A 14,800-nucleotide genomic window follows, 5' to 3' on the forward strand; every position below is an offset into this window, starting at 1 on the left:
ACCCATCCAACTAATTTAATGATCTCTGAGTCCTTTGATCTCTCTCTCTCTCTCAATTTAACTATACTATAAGTTGATGATGATGAACATTTATTAAAATTTATTTCTCTAAAAGAATTGGAATTTGATGGGTTTTGCATGTGTGTTTTTGCTAGCTAGGGCTTTGATGATCGGATTGGAAGAGAAAGGACAGGTGATGTGTGAATAGAGATTGATCAGCGGGGTGCACATTACCCTGCGAATGATTGAATTGGGGGTAATGTCAACGTGGCTATGCTTATGCTAAGCTAAGTGGAGCTTTGTCAATTGCAATTTGCTTCAATTCTCTTCTCTGTCTCTTTTCTTTCTTTTGGTTGGGGTCTTTTTCCATTCTTCAAGTTAAAAGGAAAATAGAAAACGGAGGAAAATTTTCACCTAACTGTCCTCTTTTGCAAATTTCTTTGAGCTTTACGACAACACTAGATGGGTTTTAATTTGGCTTCGTGGGTCTACTCTGAAACAGTGTCATACTGGCACCAGTTTTTTTTTTTCCTCTAGCTTGGGTGAAATGTCTCTGTGCCATCTCTTCTTTTTGTTTTAAGAGAAGCAGTGTCGTTTTAGGGCTGATTTGGCTATAAACACACCAACGTGTCACTTAACAGTCTAAACTAACAAAGGGTGAAGTTTTGCTAAGAAACCAAACTTTAGGGTGTAAAATCCAAGCAACCCCCAAACTTCAAGGGTGTACTTTGCAATTTACCCAAAAGAATAAAACATAGAAAGAAAGCAACAAAGCGATTTCCTTGCAGCATTCTGCTCTTACCAAATGCCCCACATGAGACAATGTGAGATCGCTCTCCAAATCGTCACACTAACACCTACTAAACTTTCCTTGCCAGCTTGCTAAAGCTCCACAACATCTTTAGGCATAACCCTCTGAACCTCGAAAATAGAGAATGCCATACTCCAAAGTTTGTGAGCAACAGGGCAATGGAGTATATTATCGATAGTCTCCACATCCCTCTTATACATACAGCACCAATCAATAACAATTATTTGACACTTCTTGAGGTTGTCAATAGTTAGAATTCTCCCCAAAGATGTTGTCCAAATGAAAAATTGACATTAGGAGGAACTTTAGGCTTCCATAGACTCCTTCAAGGAAAAGGCGAATGGGGTGTAAAAAGTAATATCTCATAACATCTTAACCTCAAAGAGATTCTGTGAAGGATTCCAACGCAGAGTATCCACCCCACCCTGCCTTATCTTCCCTGAATAAAGGAAATCCATAAAAGAGGCCACTGACTACAGTTCCCAATCATGAACATATCTAACAAAGTAATATCCCAGTGGGTAAGAGTCCCAATCATACCTTAAAAGACTGCCACTGCAACATCCTTGTCTCTTGCAATACTGAATAGATTTGAGAACCTCTCTTGTAATGGTTGTCCATCATACTAGGAGATATGCCAAAACTTAAAAAAAAAAAGTCATTGCCTACCTTGAAACTAGTAGATTGGTAAAAGCCTTCCCCAACCCTTCCTTATGAATTTGCAAAGACTACCCGTATGGACCTTGAGTTTTGTTTGAGCACCGTCTTCCCCACATGCTTTCATATTTGTGCTCCACCACTATCTTCCACAAAGCCTCTCTCAGTTGTGTACCTCCATAGCCACTTCCTTAACAATGCCTGATTGAACAAAACTAAATTCCTGATAGCCAAAACACTACTTTGAAGGGGCTCACACACACATCTCCAACTAACCAGATGATACTTGAACTCCTTACCAAATCCACCCCACAAGAAATCTCTTTAGAGCTTCTCTACCCAACGAGCAACCCTATAGAAATAGGGAATAGTTAAGTAATAGGTTGAGAGGTTGGATAAGGTGCTCTTTATTAGCGTCACTAGGCCTCCCCTAGAGAGACATATTCTTTTCCAACCAGCCAATCATCATTCCATCTTATGAAGCATTGGAATTCCACACAGCCTTTTCTTTTAAGGCAAAATCCTAGAGGAAGACCCAGATTTCTCATCAATAACTTAGAAGCCTTGCAACCTAAAATACCAACTAATGCTTCAACATTCGACCCATCACCTATTGAATCCAGCTTGAATTTCCCCAATTTTATCTTTAGACCAGAGACTGCTTGTAAACACACACACACTATTCAAATCCCACATTTGTTCATAGTTAACCTCAAAAAATATTGACATATTATCAGCAAAAAGAAGATAGGAAATCGTGATCACAATATAAGATAGGCATCCCACAGTGAATCCCAACAAGTAATGCCCTCGCACTGCCCTCTCCAACAACCAACTCAAAGCCTCTATAATGGAGATAACAGATCCAACAAATCCCCTTGTCTCAACCCCAAGAACTTTGGGGAAAAAAAAAAAAAACTACTCAAACTCTCATTTACCAAAATTTAAAATCGAATTATGGAGATCCATACATAAATCCACCTCCTCCACTGAGGACTAAACCCAAATCTTCGCAATATATAAAAAGATTGTACCTAGTGCACAAATCTCCCACTTTTGTGGGGTCTAGGAGAGGTCCTAATAGATAGCCTTACCCCCAACTTTTTTTTTGGAGATAAATACAAAAATTCCAATGCACATGATCGTAGGATTTCTCCAAGTCTAACATACACAACAGCCATGGCACACCAGATTTCAACCTACTATTTAAACATGCATTGGCAATAAAAACTGAATCCAAGATCTGTTTCCCTCTAACAAAAATGAGTTAGACACCACTTTCTCCAACACCATCTTCAACCTATTAGATAATACTTTGGCCATGATTTTGTAGACCCCAATGATTAAGGCCAAAAATCCTTAATCTCTAAAGCCCCTGATTTTTTTTTTTTGGAATAAGAGCAATGAAAGTGGCATTGATGCTTTTCTCAAACACAACATGTTCATGAAAATAATAGTGAAAAACCTTCATGATGCCCTGCTTCATGATGCCCTGCTAATGCTCCAACAAGACTAGAAGAACACCATTGAGAAATCATTTGTTACTAGAGCTTTGTCACCACTCATGTTTTTTACTGCATCAAAAACTTCCTCTTTTGTGAAGCCTCTATCTAGCCAATTGGCCTCCTCTTCCTCAATGGAAGAGAAAGGCAAACCACCCAGCAAGGGACGTTGATCTCCATCTTCAATGTATAATCATTGATAGGAAGCTACTACTTTTCAGTTAATATGCCTCTAGTTTGCGAATTCCTCTCCCCATTCGCAAACAACCATCCTCTGCCTTGAACCCCACAACCCCACCATCCAACTATTTATTATGCCTGAAGAAAGCGCTAGTTGAGTATATAACTCATTGGCGGTGAAAGATGATTTTACTATAGGGCTCTTTTGTGTTTAAGCAATGTCTAATGAGCTAATTTTTGGTTTTTGGTCAATACCAACTATATAACTCAATTGGTGGCTAAAGATGATTTACTATAGGGCTTTTTTTAGTTAAAGCAATGTCTGATAAGCTATTTTTTGTAAACCACTTAAATATCTAAGACTTAATCAACCCAATCCAAGATTTATTTGGCCTGAAGTAAAAATAAAAATAAATCTAAATAAGCCCACAAAGGCTTGGATAACAGGGAACAGGATCCTACACAATCCAACTAATACTGCCCAGATCCTCGTGCGATTTGGATCATTTGGGTAAAATGGGGTCATAGGATGATTTGAAATGAAATTGTGACTTCATTCTAATTCAATAAAATATGATATTACTAGGATAAATAAGAGGTGGAAAGGAGGTTAGCAAATGGAGAAGGTTGTATCTCTCCAAATGGGGTAGACTTGCTCTCATAAAAAGTACTTTATCCAATTTACCAATTTATCTCCTTTCCCTTTTTTCCTGATTCCGGCGGATATAGTGAATCGTATAGAACAACTTCAACGAAATTTTCTTTGGAGTGGTTTGGGAGATGATTCAAAACGTCACTTGGTGAATTGGTTTAAGGTATGCTCTCCTATCCAGTCTAGGGGTCTAGCAATTTGAAATTTAAGATATTTTAATGAAGCGCTATTGGGAAAATTGTTGTGGAGATTTGGGTATGAGAGAGAAGCATTATGGAGAAGGGTTATAAGGGTTAAATATGGAAGTGAGGAGGGAGGTTGGTGCTCTAATTATGTTCCAGGCTCCTAGGGCGTGAGTTTATGGAAGACTATTAGTAGTGGCTGGTCTACTTTGGAGGCAAGTGATAGAGATGAAATATGGATGTGTATGGGGTGGCTGGTGTACCAGATCTGTTTTGGGTCCTTATGGTGTTGGTTTGTGGAAAAATATTAGTCAGGTATGGCCTTCTTTTTCACATTACATTCTGTATGATATTAGTGATGGATCAAGGGTGAAGTTTTGGCATGATCGTTAGTGTGGGGAGACATCTCTTGCAGCCAGCTATCCTAAATTGTTTCGATTTTTCCAAGATAAGGAGGCAAGTATGGCTAAGCTTATAAAGTCCGCTAATGGGGTAATTTTTTGGGATGTAAGTTTCTTTAGGAGTGTTCATGCTTGGGAATTAGAGGTTGTGTCGAGCTTCATGGATTCCATTTATGGCTCTTCAGTAAGGGGTTTTGGTGAGGATAAGATGTGTTGGAAACTAGATAGAAATAAGGGATTCATGGTTAATGATTATTATAGTTTTCTAGTGGGCTCTAATGATAGTTGTTTTCCATGGAAAAGTATTTGAAAGCAGAAGATCCCTTCTCAAGTGGCTTTCTTTGTTTAGGGAAATGCTTGACAATTGACAATTTATGAAAATGAAAGATCTGGATATTAGATTTGTGTTATATGTGTAAGAGTAATGGTGAATCAATTGACCATCTCTTTCTTCATTGTTCGGCTGCTATGGATTTGTGGTTTATGGTTTTTGGTTTATTTGGAGTAAGCTAGGTTATGCCGCAGTCTGTTGTAGGGCTCCTAGCTTGTTGGCAAGGCAGGCTTGGTCGTCATTGAAATGGTCATATATGGTTAATTGTTCCCCATTGTTTAATGTGGTATCTTTGGAGGGAAAGAAATAGTAGGTGTTTTGAAGATAATGAGAAATCCATACTAGAGCTCAAGTTATTTTTTTGTAGAATTTTATTGGATTGGTTGGTTGCTTTGCGAAACCAATATTTTGCCTCTTTCCGTGATTTTCTTGATTCTTGTAATTTTTGTACTTGATTGTTCCTTTTTTATATTAATAAAACTTATTATATCAAAAAAAATTTGGTCATCATCGTAATAATGTTATCTAGATGGTTGTCCCTCATTGTTTGATGTGGTGCATTTGGTGGGAGAGAAATGGGAACATTCTGAAAGGGTTCAACAGCCGACTTGAAACTTTTCTTTTTTAAAACACTATCGGATTGGATGTCTATCATAGGAAGTCTTTCTATTTTTTTGGTTCATGATTTGATGGATTTGAAGGATGCTTGTAATTTGTGTATTTGATTTTTTTGGTTCCCTGCTGTATATTTCCTCTATACTTGGGTGGCTCCTTTTTATGACTTTGAATAAAATTTTCTTTACTTATCAACAAAAAAAAACTAAGGTGATCTTCTTGTATATTTGGTACTCTATATATCTATATTTTAAATAATTATCATCTACTTAGATTTTAAAATTTTTTTTTTTATATGATATGGAACCTATAATCATGGATACATGACCCCACCCGCCATAATCATGTATCAACTATCAAGTTATCCAGGGGAACTCCTCATGGGGATCGAACCTAGAATATCTAGGTCTACAACTCATCCCAAGACTCCAACCACTACTATGTACCTTAAAATCTTGAACATCTCTCTTCTCTGATTCCTTATACTCTCCAACTTATAAAACTATGAACATTGCATGCATGACTGGAGGTCTTTACTAATGCCATTTTACCCAACAACTAGGCCAGGAAATAAAGTTCAACCAGAACAAGTTAGCCAGCCTAATACAACATGATGAATGCGACACTTTTTGCACTCAAAAGGTCTTAATATAGCCTGAAAATCTGAACAAAGAATTTATACCTCACCTCAGGAAATGTCTTGTTAGACAATAAAATTGGAAATGTGATGTATTCCTTCATTATCAGTTGGACTAGGTGACTTTGATCAATAGGAGAGCAAACTGAACTGCCACACTGAAGACCCATAATATGAAGCTGAGGGAACCTAGAACAGGGAAAGAGGGAGGAGGAGTCAGAAGAAACTTTAGGATAATAAATTCACCCAACTTAACTGGAAAGAAATAACTATGTGAACTTATTCTACCTTTGCTGGAGTGACTTTACTTTTAAAAGCATAGAGAGAGAGTTTGAGTCAATTATTGAATTGTCAAGAAACTGTCCAGCAACAACCAAGAAGGTTCCAACTCTCTTGAAGGAATCCTTGCTTTCACCAAAATTCAACCAACAATGATAGGGACCTGTGCACTTGTATGTCAAGAAATCAAATATAGGGAAGCAGGAAAAGGAGTATACCAGAGTCCAATTAAATTTACAAACCCAATCATTCTAGACGAGAAAAACAATTTATTGATATCTATCATATCTATTTGTCACTTCAGCAAAATAAGATAAATAAGGTACACAAGAAATTTACATGAGTATCTTTCAACAATTACACTCTAAAATATATACTATCAATAAAATCAGGGAAAAAAAAGAGGAGAAATACCTACAGTAGATATACATGCTCTCAAAAAGAAAGCTTAACACAGTAGAATGCAAAAGGCCATTAATGAGTCGTTCTCCAAATATTCCCCATAAGACAGTGTATTTCATTCCAAATATTAATACCTTTTTGCCCAAAATGCTCATTCTAACAAGCTCTAATTACAAGTATTTATAAAAAATATTTCATTGAAGTTCTTATTTTATAAATTAATTTTAGTTTTCTAATCAGGGGATAGAATAGAACTACAATTTCTGCAACAAAAAATTAAAAAATAAAAATTAATGAGTAATGAAATTTTTATTGCTATCAAAAAATAGAGTATACACATAGTATGCAACTAGCGACCATACAATCAATCACACAAATTACATGAATCAATCAAAACAATAACACATCATAAATACTAACTATGCAAAACTGACATCCAATCCAATAAAGTCCTAAAGATAAATAATTTGAGATCAAGCATATGCAGGGCAGCCATCCACAATTGAACATGTTGAAGATGCTGAAAACAACCAGCCAACAGGCTAACAAGTCATCCAGCATCACCCAACAAACTCCAAATAAACCCAACACCACAGACCGCAAATCCACGGCAATAGGACAGTGAAGTAAGATATAATCTAACTATAATTTCTGCAACTCAATAGACAAATTCAATCTTAGTTTTTCTCACCTTTTCTCCCCTTTTTTGCAATCCTAAATAAAAACTTCCCTTTTCTCTACCAAAACCCTAGCCATTTTTGAACGTTTCCTTTCTTGCTAAGTTTTAAACCTTAATTCCAAAATTCTCTTAACCCTAAACCAGCCACAACCTACCCCTACATTGCCTTATGCTCTCTCCTCCAAAGAAAATGACATCACTATTTCCTCTCAAAGCAGTAAAGAGGCCACCTCAAACTTTCTGTAACACATCAACCTCCAAAACTTCCCAACATCACAAGCACTGTTGATATATTCCCAAGAAGCTATTTTTAATGTCCTGGAATGTGAGCGGCTTGCATGACCCCAATAAAAGAGTGGTGGTGAAGAACATGATAAAAGAATGGAGATGTGATGTGGTGTGCCTTCAAGAAACCAAAAAGGATTATTTTATTTTATAATTAATAAAATTTTATTGAAAGAGAAAAGGGCAAAAGTCCAAGTACACAGGAAGTATACAAGAACTACACAACAAAATTAAAGCCTATAATTACTAAGATTGAGGAACTCCAAAAAAGAAGAACAACTAAGATCCCCAATATTTTTTAACCAATCAAAATGTGAGGTCTAAGAAAAAGAACTTCAACACGGATTCAATACCTTCAAAGACCTAGAATTAGGCTTCTCCCAAATGCACCACAGACATAAAGTAACAGTGTACAATAAGTCTGCTTTGATGGCAATTAAACCACTACTCCAACAAGCTAGAAGATCTTTCTCCAAGTAAGGCATGACCCAAGAGACACCAAATAAAGCTTAAACTATGGCCAAACACAATGTAGGAGAAGACGGTTAATAGTCTTGCCTTTCTAACCCCTTACATTTTCCATTATGAGACACCAAATAAAGCTTAAACTATGGACCAAAAACAATGTAGGAGAAGATGGTTAATAGTCCCCCCCTTCTAAGCCCTTACATTTCCAAACAGTTCCTTAATCCATTTCGGCATTTCCTGAAAATAATATTTGAAAGCTTTAAAATTCTTAGCAGTACAAAAACCAGATAAGCCTTGAAATTATAGCTACTAGACCAAACTTTCACCTGTTCAGCAAAGCCACCTGCATGCACCACATATTCTCAAAGTTGAAGGACTCCCTTTCTTCAAAACCCCATAATCCAACATAATAGGACAATGATCAAATATCAAGCTATAAAATAATAGCTGCACTGTTGTCACTTGCACATTTTAAATACGACTTCAACTAGAACTACACATAACGTCTTTTCACTTGGTCTAATTCTTCCTCAAGTTCTAGAATTGATCGTTTTCTTTTCTCCCACCATTGGGATGAGTACTTGTATCTCTCAAAGAAGCTTACCTAGAGTTTTATAGGATCACTTTCCTATTCAGTTAAGAGGGAGGGAATCAAAAAAATGGGTGTATAGACCTTTTCGTTTCGAAAACATGTAGTTAAAGGCAGAGGGCTTTGTGGACAAGGTGAAGTCTTGGTGGTAAGCTTATTGTTTTCAGGGGACTCCTAGATATATTTTGGCCATGAAGTTAAAAGCACTGATATTGGATTTAAAGCAATGGAATGAAACGAAGTTTGGCAATTTCACAACAGGGAAACAGAATTTATGGAGGAAGTTGACTGACTTGGATGCTAAAGCAGAAAGATTTCCTTAATTGGGTGAGGAGAAATTAGAGAAGGAAAGACTCTGCACAGATATTAAAAAGATTACACTGTTAGAAGAAATTAGTAAGAGACAAAAGTCTAGGGTATTGCATTTGAAGGAAGGTGACTGTAATACAAAGTTTTTGCATTGCATGGCCAACTCTAATCGAAGATATAACAGTAGTTCAATTCTTCTGGTTCATGGGGCTTTGGCATCTAATCAGGATTGAATTATTGACAGTATCACTGAGTTTTATAGAAGTTTATACTCGGAACTGCAAGTCACTAGACTTTCCCAGATGTGTTGGAATTCCCTAGACTTTCCACAGAACAAGCATTATGGTTGTAAAAGCCTTTTGAAGAAGCAGAAATGCATGAGGTTATAAGGGGCTTCAATGGAGATAAATCTCCTGGACCTGACTGTTTCCCAGAGGTTTTTTTCCTATCTTGCTGGGATATTCTCGAATCTGATCTTCTGGCTGTGTTCCAGTATTTTATGACAAGAGCCAATTTGAGAAAAGTCTAAATGCTACCTTCATCACACTCTCCCCAAAAAATATTGATGCGGTGGAAGAGAGGGATTTTCGCTCTATTAGTTTAATTGGGGTATACAATATCATTGCTAAGGTTTTGGCTATTCGGTTGAGTGTAGTTTTGGGAGATATCATTTCATCATCTCAGAACGCTTTCGTGTTGGAGAGGCAAATTCTTGATTCTGTCTTGATTGCCAAAAAAATGTCTGGATAGTAGATTAAAATCTGGCCAACCAAGAGTACTTTGTATATTGGAGGTAGAGAAGCCATTTAATGTGAACTGGAGTTTTCTCATTCTTTTGTGAGAGCGTTGTGGTTTTTCAGAGAAGTGGAGGCAATGGATTTTTCTTTTGTTTATCTCTAGGAAGCACTTGCATAGGTGTGGTACGGCAACACGGCAATTTTTGAAAAAGTAGGACATGAGTATGGCACGGATATGTATATTAATTATATATATTTATATATTATTCAATAAAAGGAATAACTTGCAGATGAAAATTACTTGGAAATAACTTGCGGGCAGACTTCTCTTGTTGTTTGTTACCCCGAGTTATTTAGACTTGGCCGCAATAAGGATGCTAGTGTGGTAGATTTTATTCATTTCACCAATGGGGTTCTTCATTGAGGTCTCCAATCGATGCAGGCAATACAAGATTGGGAATTGGAGTCCTTGATGACTTTCATAACTACCATTTATGGTTTGGAAATTAGGCGGATTGGAGAGAATAAGACGTGCGGGAAACCGAATAAGAAAAAGGGCTTCAAGGTAGGTGTTTATTACCGACTTTTGGACTCTGATATTGATACTGCTACTACTATTCATCTTTTCCCATGGAAAATCATTTGGAGATCCAAAGTCCCTTTGAGAGTAACTTTCTTTGTATGGACTACAGATTTGGGTAATATTTTGACCATTGACAACTTAAGGAAGAGAAAGGTAAAGATCATAACTTGTTGTTATATGTGCAAATGTAATAGTGAATCTATTGACCACCTTTTAATACATTGCCCCATTTTTTTTGGTTTGTGAGTTTTCTGGGTGATGCCAAAATCTATAGTTGATCTTCTAGCTTGCTAGCAAGGTCACTTTGGTCGTCATTGAAATTGTCACATTTGGAAGATTACCCACATTGTTTGATGTGGTGCATTTGGAGGGAAAGGAATAGCAGAAGTTTTGAGGATACAAAGCATTCTATGCCTGATCTAAAGTTATTCTTTTCTATTGTTGATTTATTAGATGTATGCAATTTTTGTAATTGATTGTTTCACCCCAGTATATTTCCTATATACTTAGGTGACTCCTTTTTTTTGATATATATCTTTCTATTACTTATCCAAAAAATAAAAATAAAAAATTCTTTACAAATTGTGATAGTTGAAAAATGGAATCCAAGCACAAGAATTGACAACATTTGTTATAAGCTATCATTGTTTGACAGTTAATTAACATGCTTATAGAATTGCATATCTTTAGTAGTAGATTTTAATGGTAATGAGCAAGAAAGACCAATGAGAAAGCAAAAAGGTAAATTACATATAAAAAGTACTAGAAATCTAACCAAGCATGAAAGAGTGATTAAATTCACTGCATAGCAGTCAAAATTAAGCTAAGCCAAAGCTGATCAAAAGATTTAACGCTGATCTGTTGATATGCACAAGAATAGCTCTACCATACCAGATATGAAGAAAGGGAGAGAATTTATAAAATTAACAATCCATTGGTGTATCTCTTTTCCCATAGAAATTTTTTTTTAAAAAAATGTCCTTTTACCTCAAATATATTTTTTGATAAGTGGAAAAATTAGTAACTCTTGAGAAGATATACTATTTAATCTTTACAAGAAACAGCAATCAGCACATTACCCAAGCAAATTCGGAAGAAGGAGATAAATTCAATACCTTCAAGCTCATTTAAAGTGAAGTTAATGAAGGAAAAAAGATCACTTTCAGGGGGACACTCATGTGATACTTCTGTTATCGTTTGAGAACCTGAAAGAAGACTGTTAATCATAAGTTAGGAAAGTCATTAAAGCTACACTTCCACAGACACACCAAAAATAAATATAAAACACTAATAATTCACAAATATAAAAATGATCCACAAAATTATTGAAGATGTCCATGACAGATAGTGAAATTGTATATAAAGTAAAACAAAAGATACAGAATACTGTAAAGAAATCAAGATTTAATTACCGCTTGGCTTGACAATCACTCTCTATTATCTTTCTGTTGATTCTTTTCGAAAAATGAGGTAGAGGGATTGCAAACAACGCCGAAAAGTTAATAGCTTTTCTAGATTGTTGATGATAACCACCTAGCAAAAGGAAAATTGCTATAAATCTTAGATTGACATCTTTCACTTCTATATAAACAGATTGAAGAGCTATAACCAAAAGAACCAAATGCAAAATTGTTTCTACAGAAACAACACCTGGTTCTTACTCATGACTGACACATGTTAGATATATAACACTGATGGCTTCTAAATTTTCACACAATAGAAGGCTTAGACCTTCTACCAAATCAAGTTTGAAAACCTAATGAAATGGGATAAAAAGAATAATCACAGGCTAAAAAGAAAAAAAAAATGAAAGAAGAGGGAGAACAAATTGAGGTTAAATTGCAAAAATGCAACCTTTTTTTTTTAATTTTTGATAGGTAAGAAAATTTTGTATTAAAAAGAAATTACTCCATCAAAGAGATGAAGTAAACAAAGGAAATATGTACAAGCAACAAAGGAAAACAAAAAAACTTATGTACAAGAAGAAAGTGAATCTAAAAACAGTGGAATGGATTTTGCAGAAGTAAATCCCTACGCATGAGACCAAATGCAACCTAAATTATAGGGGTCTTTGCACTTACACCCCAAACTATTAAAACTTACAATCACCGTCCCAATTTTAAAAAAGCTTGAAATTGCACCCTGAAGTCAGATTGAGTTTAAAACTAACGGTCACATGCAAGTCACCTTAAAAAAAAACAAAAAAGAGTAAATTTCTCATTTTACCCTCACACGGTAAAATTACAACATTACCCTTGACAAAAATCCCACAAATCAGTCCACCTCTGCCGTCCATTAAACAACATTTTCTCCAAAAACATATGAAGGAGGATGGAGGTCACAGAAATAGAAACATAACAAATTACATTGCCAGTCTGCGAATCACCCAGTTGTGCTTGTGGTCGTAGTGAATGAGCTCAGAGGAGAGCAAAATACTTTTTTTTTTTTTTTATAAGTAACATAAAAATTTTATTAAAAAATAACACAGCCCAAGTGCATAGGAAATGTACCATAGGGGGGCAACAACATCAAGAAACCAGATTACAATGATCAAGCAAAACAGGAAGGAAAAGAGCAGTCAAGTTTTATGATATGATCATCAGAAGCACAAAGCTCCTAGAACAAAGAGCAGGCAATGAGATATAGCAACGCAACAAGTAAGTAGCTGAGAGCTGGGACATGATGAACTATCTCTCAAAATCAATCAATCTATCCGAGGTTTGAGAAAGGCCTATTAATAAATATTATACTCTGTTAGAATTAAAGCAGGCCAGCAACGCTAGACTCAACTTTCCCTCTACTTCTTGGGACTTGGATTAAAGAAACGTATCAAAAATCTTTGCACAAGAAGAGAGAGAGAGAAAAAAAAAGGATCACGTAAATTAATTGACTAACACTTGGTGACTCTGCCAAATTTAAAAAAAATTAAATTAGAATGTAATTCAAAATTTATGAAAAAAAGGGAGTTGAGAAAGAATACAATTATTTTTGACTTACTAGTGCTCCAGTGCAGTCCTTGGCGAGAATTGTATGGCCTTCGTTTGAACAGTTTCAAAGTTGAGGAAAGAAAAAGTTGTTGAGGTTTCATGGTTCCAGTTGAACTCTCAAAACCTGAAGGAGGAGGAGAAGGAGACAAACAACAACAATTGGGTGAGTACATGACTACATGTTAAGAAAATGTTAAACAGAGAGAGTACTACAATAGTCATTTTTGGATTATCTAATAAAATAAAATAAAACTCTGGCATGGCATTTCATCAAACACCTTGCGAGCAACTCGTTTATCCAACCCAATTCATTTTAATTGCAAAATGCAGTCGTTCACGAAAGTCGAGTGGAGTTTCTCACTCAACATATCTTTTTTACCTTAAAAGATTTCGCATTTTCTAAGCGTCCAAGCAACAAATGTAAATGGTGATTTATCATACTGATACAATACCTTAGACGAGTAGGGAGAGGAGGGACGTTGGGGTTCTAAACTTCTCAGGGTTTTTCAGTTTTAACGCATCTAAAAACAAAATGAAGGAGGAGAAAAATATAACAACAGAGGCGAAAGTTTGCCCTTATTTTGTTTTATAAAAACTGTATAGATTGGACAACCAAACGGGCCCGTCTAGCTCAGTTGGTAGAGCGCAAGGCTCTTAACCTTGTGGTCGTGGGTTCGAGCCCCACGGTGGGCGCATTATAAAATCTTTTATTCAATCCATTTTAAATTTAACTCGTAAAGTGCATTCTAAAATATGATTTCTTTTTTTACAAAATTGTGCTCAGCATTAGAATTTGAAAATGGAGGACAAATCTTTTATTCAATCCATTTTAAATTTAACTCGTAAAATGCATTCTAAAACATGATTTTTTTTTGGCGAAAAGCACATTTTAGTCCCTACATTTTCAGGCGATTCTCATTTTAGTCCCTAAATTTTATTTTTACCGCTTTTAGTCCCTAGCCTGAAAAACGCTTCTATTTTAGTCCCTGTCGTTACATCAGAAACGGATATTGCAGACGTGGCAAACGATAAAGTTAAATAATAATAAACTAATGTTCACGTGGCTTAAATTAATAATAAAAAATGTTTTTTAATACCACGTCAGCATCTAAATTAAAAAAATTAATTTATTAATTTTAACTAAATAAAAAAAAAATTAAAAACAGAATTTGATAAAGAAGCAGAAAATAATCCATCTCCAGCTCGTCCAAAGGGATCGTCTAGCTCAGTTGGTAGAGCGCAAGGCTCTTAACCTTGTGGTCGTGGGTTCGAGCCCCACGGTGGGCGCATTATAAAATCTTTTATTCAATCCATTTTAAATTTAACTCGTAAAATGCATTCTAAAATATGATTTCTTTTTTTACAAAATTGTGCTCAGCATTAGAATTTGAAAATGGAGGATAAATCTTTTATTCAATCCATTTAAATTTTTTTTTTTTGATAAGCAATCCATTTAAATTTAACTCGTAAAATGCATTCTAAAACATGATTTTTTTTTTTTTTTTTTACAAAAT

General features: G+C 35.5%; 1 protein-coding gene and 2 non-coding genes across 9 annotated transcripts in view; 2 read left to right on the forward strand and 1 right to left on the reverse strand.

Annotated features, from left to right (window-relative positions):
- Window positions 1–13,832, reverse strand: part of LOC115994443 — a 29,646-nt gene extending 15,814 nt beyond the window's left edge. For 5 of the 7 annotated variants that reach the window (XR_004093214.1, XR_004093213.1, XR_004093212.1 and 2 more), the window contains exons 1-5: window positions 13,297–13,730; window positions 11,712–11,832; window positions 11,415–11,515; window positions 6,257–6,410; window positions 6,019–6,157 (exon numbers count right to left, since the gene is read on the reverse strand). Coding sequence is in view for 1 of the 7 variants with exons in the window: in XM_031118603.1 (XP_030974463.1) it covers window positions 6,019–6,157; window positions 6,257–6,410; window positions 11,415–11,515; window positions 11,712–11,832; window positions 13,297–13,459 (678 nt within the window). In the remaining 6 variants the exon portion in view is untranslated. The other 2 variants (XR_004093215.1, XR_004093216.1) reach the window with 2 other exon arrangements.
- A 74-nt stretch (window positions 13,833–13,906) lies between these two features.
- On the forward strand, window positions 13,907–13,979 carry TRNAK-CUU. Its single transcript has one exon. It is a non-coding gene; the product is annotated as a tRNA-Lys (tRNA).
- A 521-nt stretch (window positions 13,980–14,500) lies between these two features.
- TRNAK-CUU lies at window positions 14,501–14,573 on the forward strand. Its single transcript has one exon. It is a non-coding gene; the product is annotated as a tRNA-Lys (tRNA).
- Window positions 14,574–14,800: the final 227 nt, after the last annotated feature.

Source organism: Quercus lobata, chromosome 6 (assembly GCF_001633185.2).
Source record: "Quercus lobata isolate SW786 chromosome 6, ValleyOak3.0 Primary Assembly, whole genome shotgun sequence".
NCBI classification, from domain to species: Eukaryota; Viridiplantae; Streptophyta; class Magnoliopsida; order Fagales; family Fagaceae; genus Quercus; species Quercus lobata.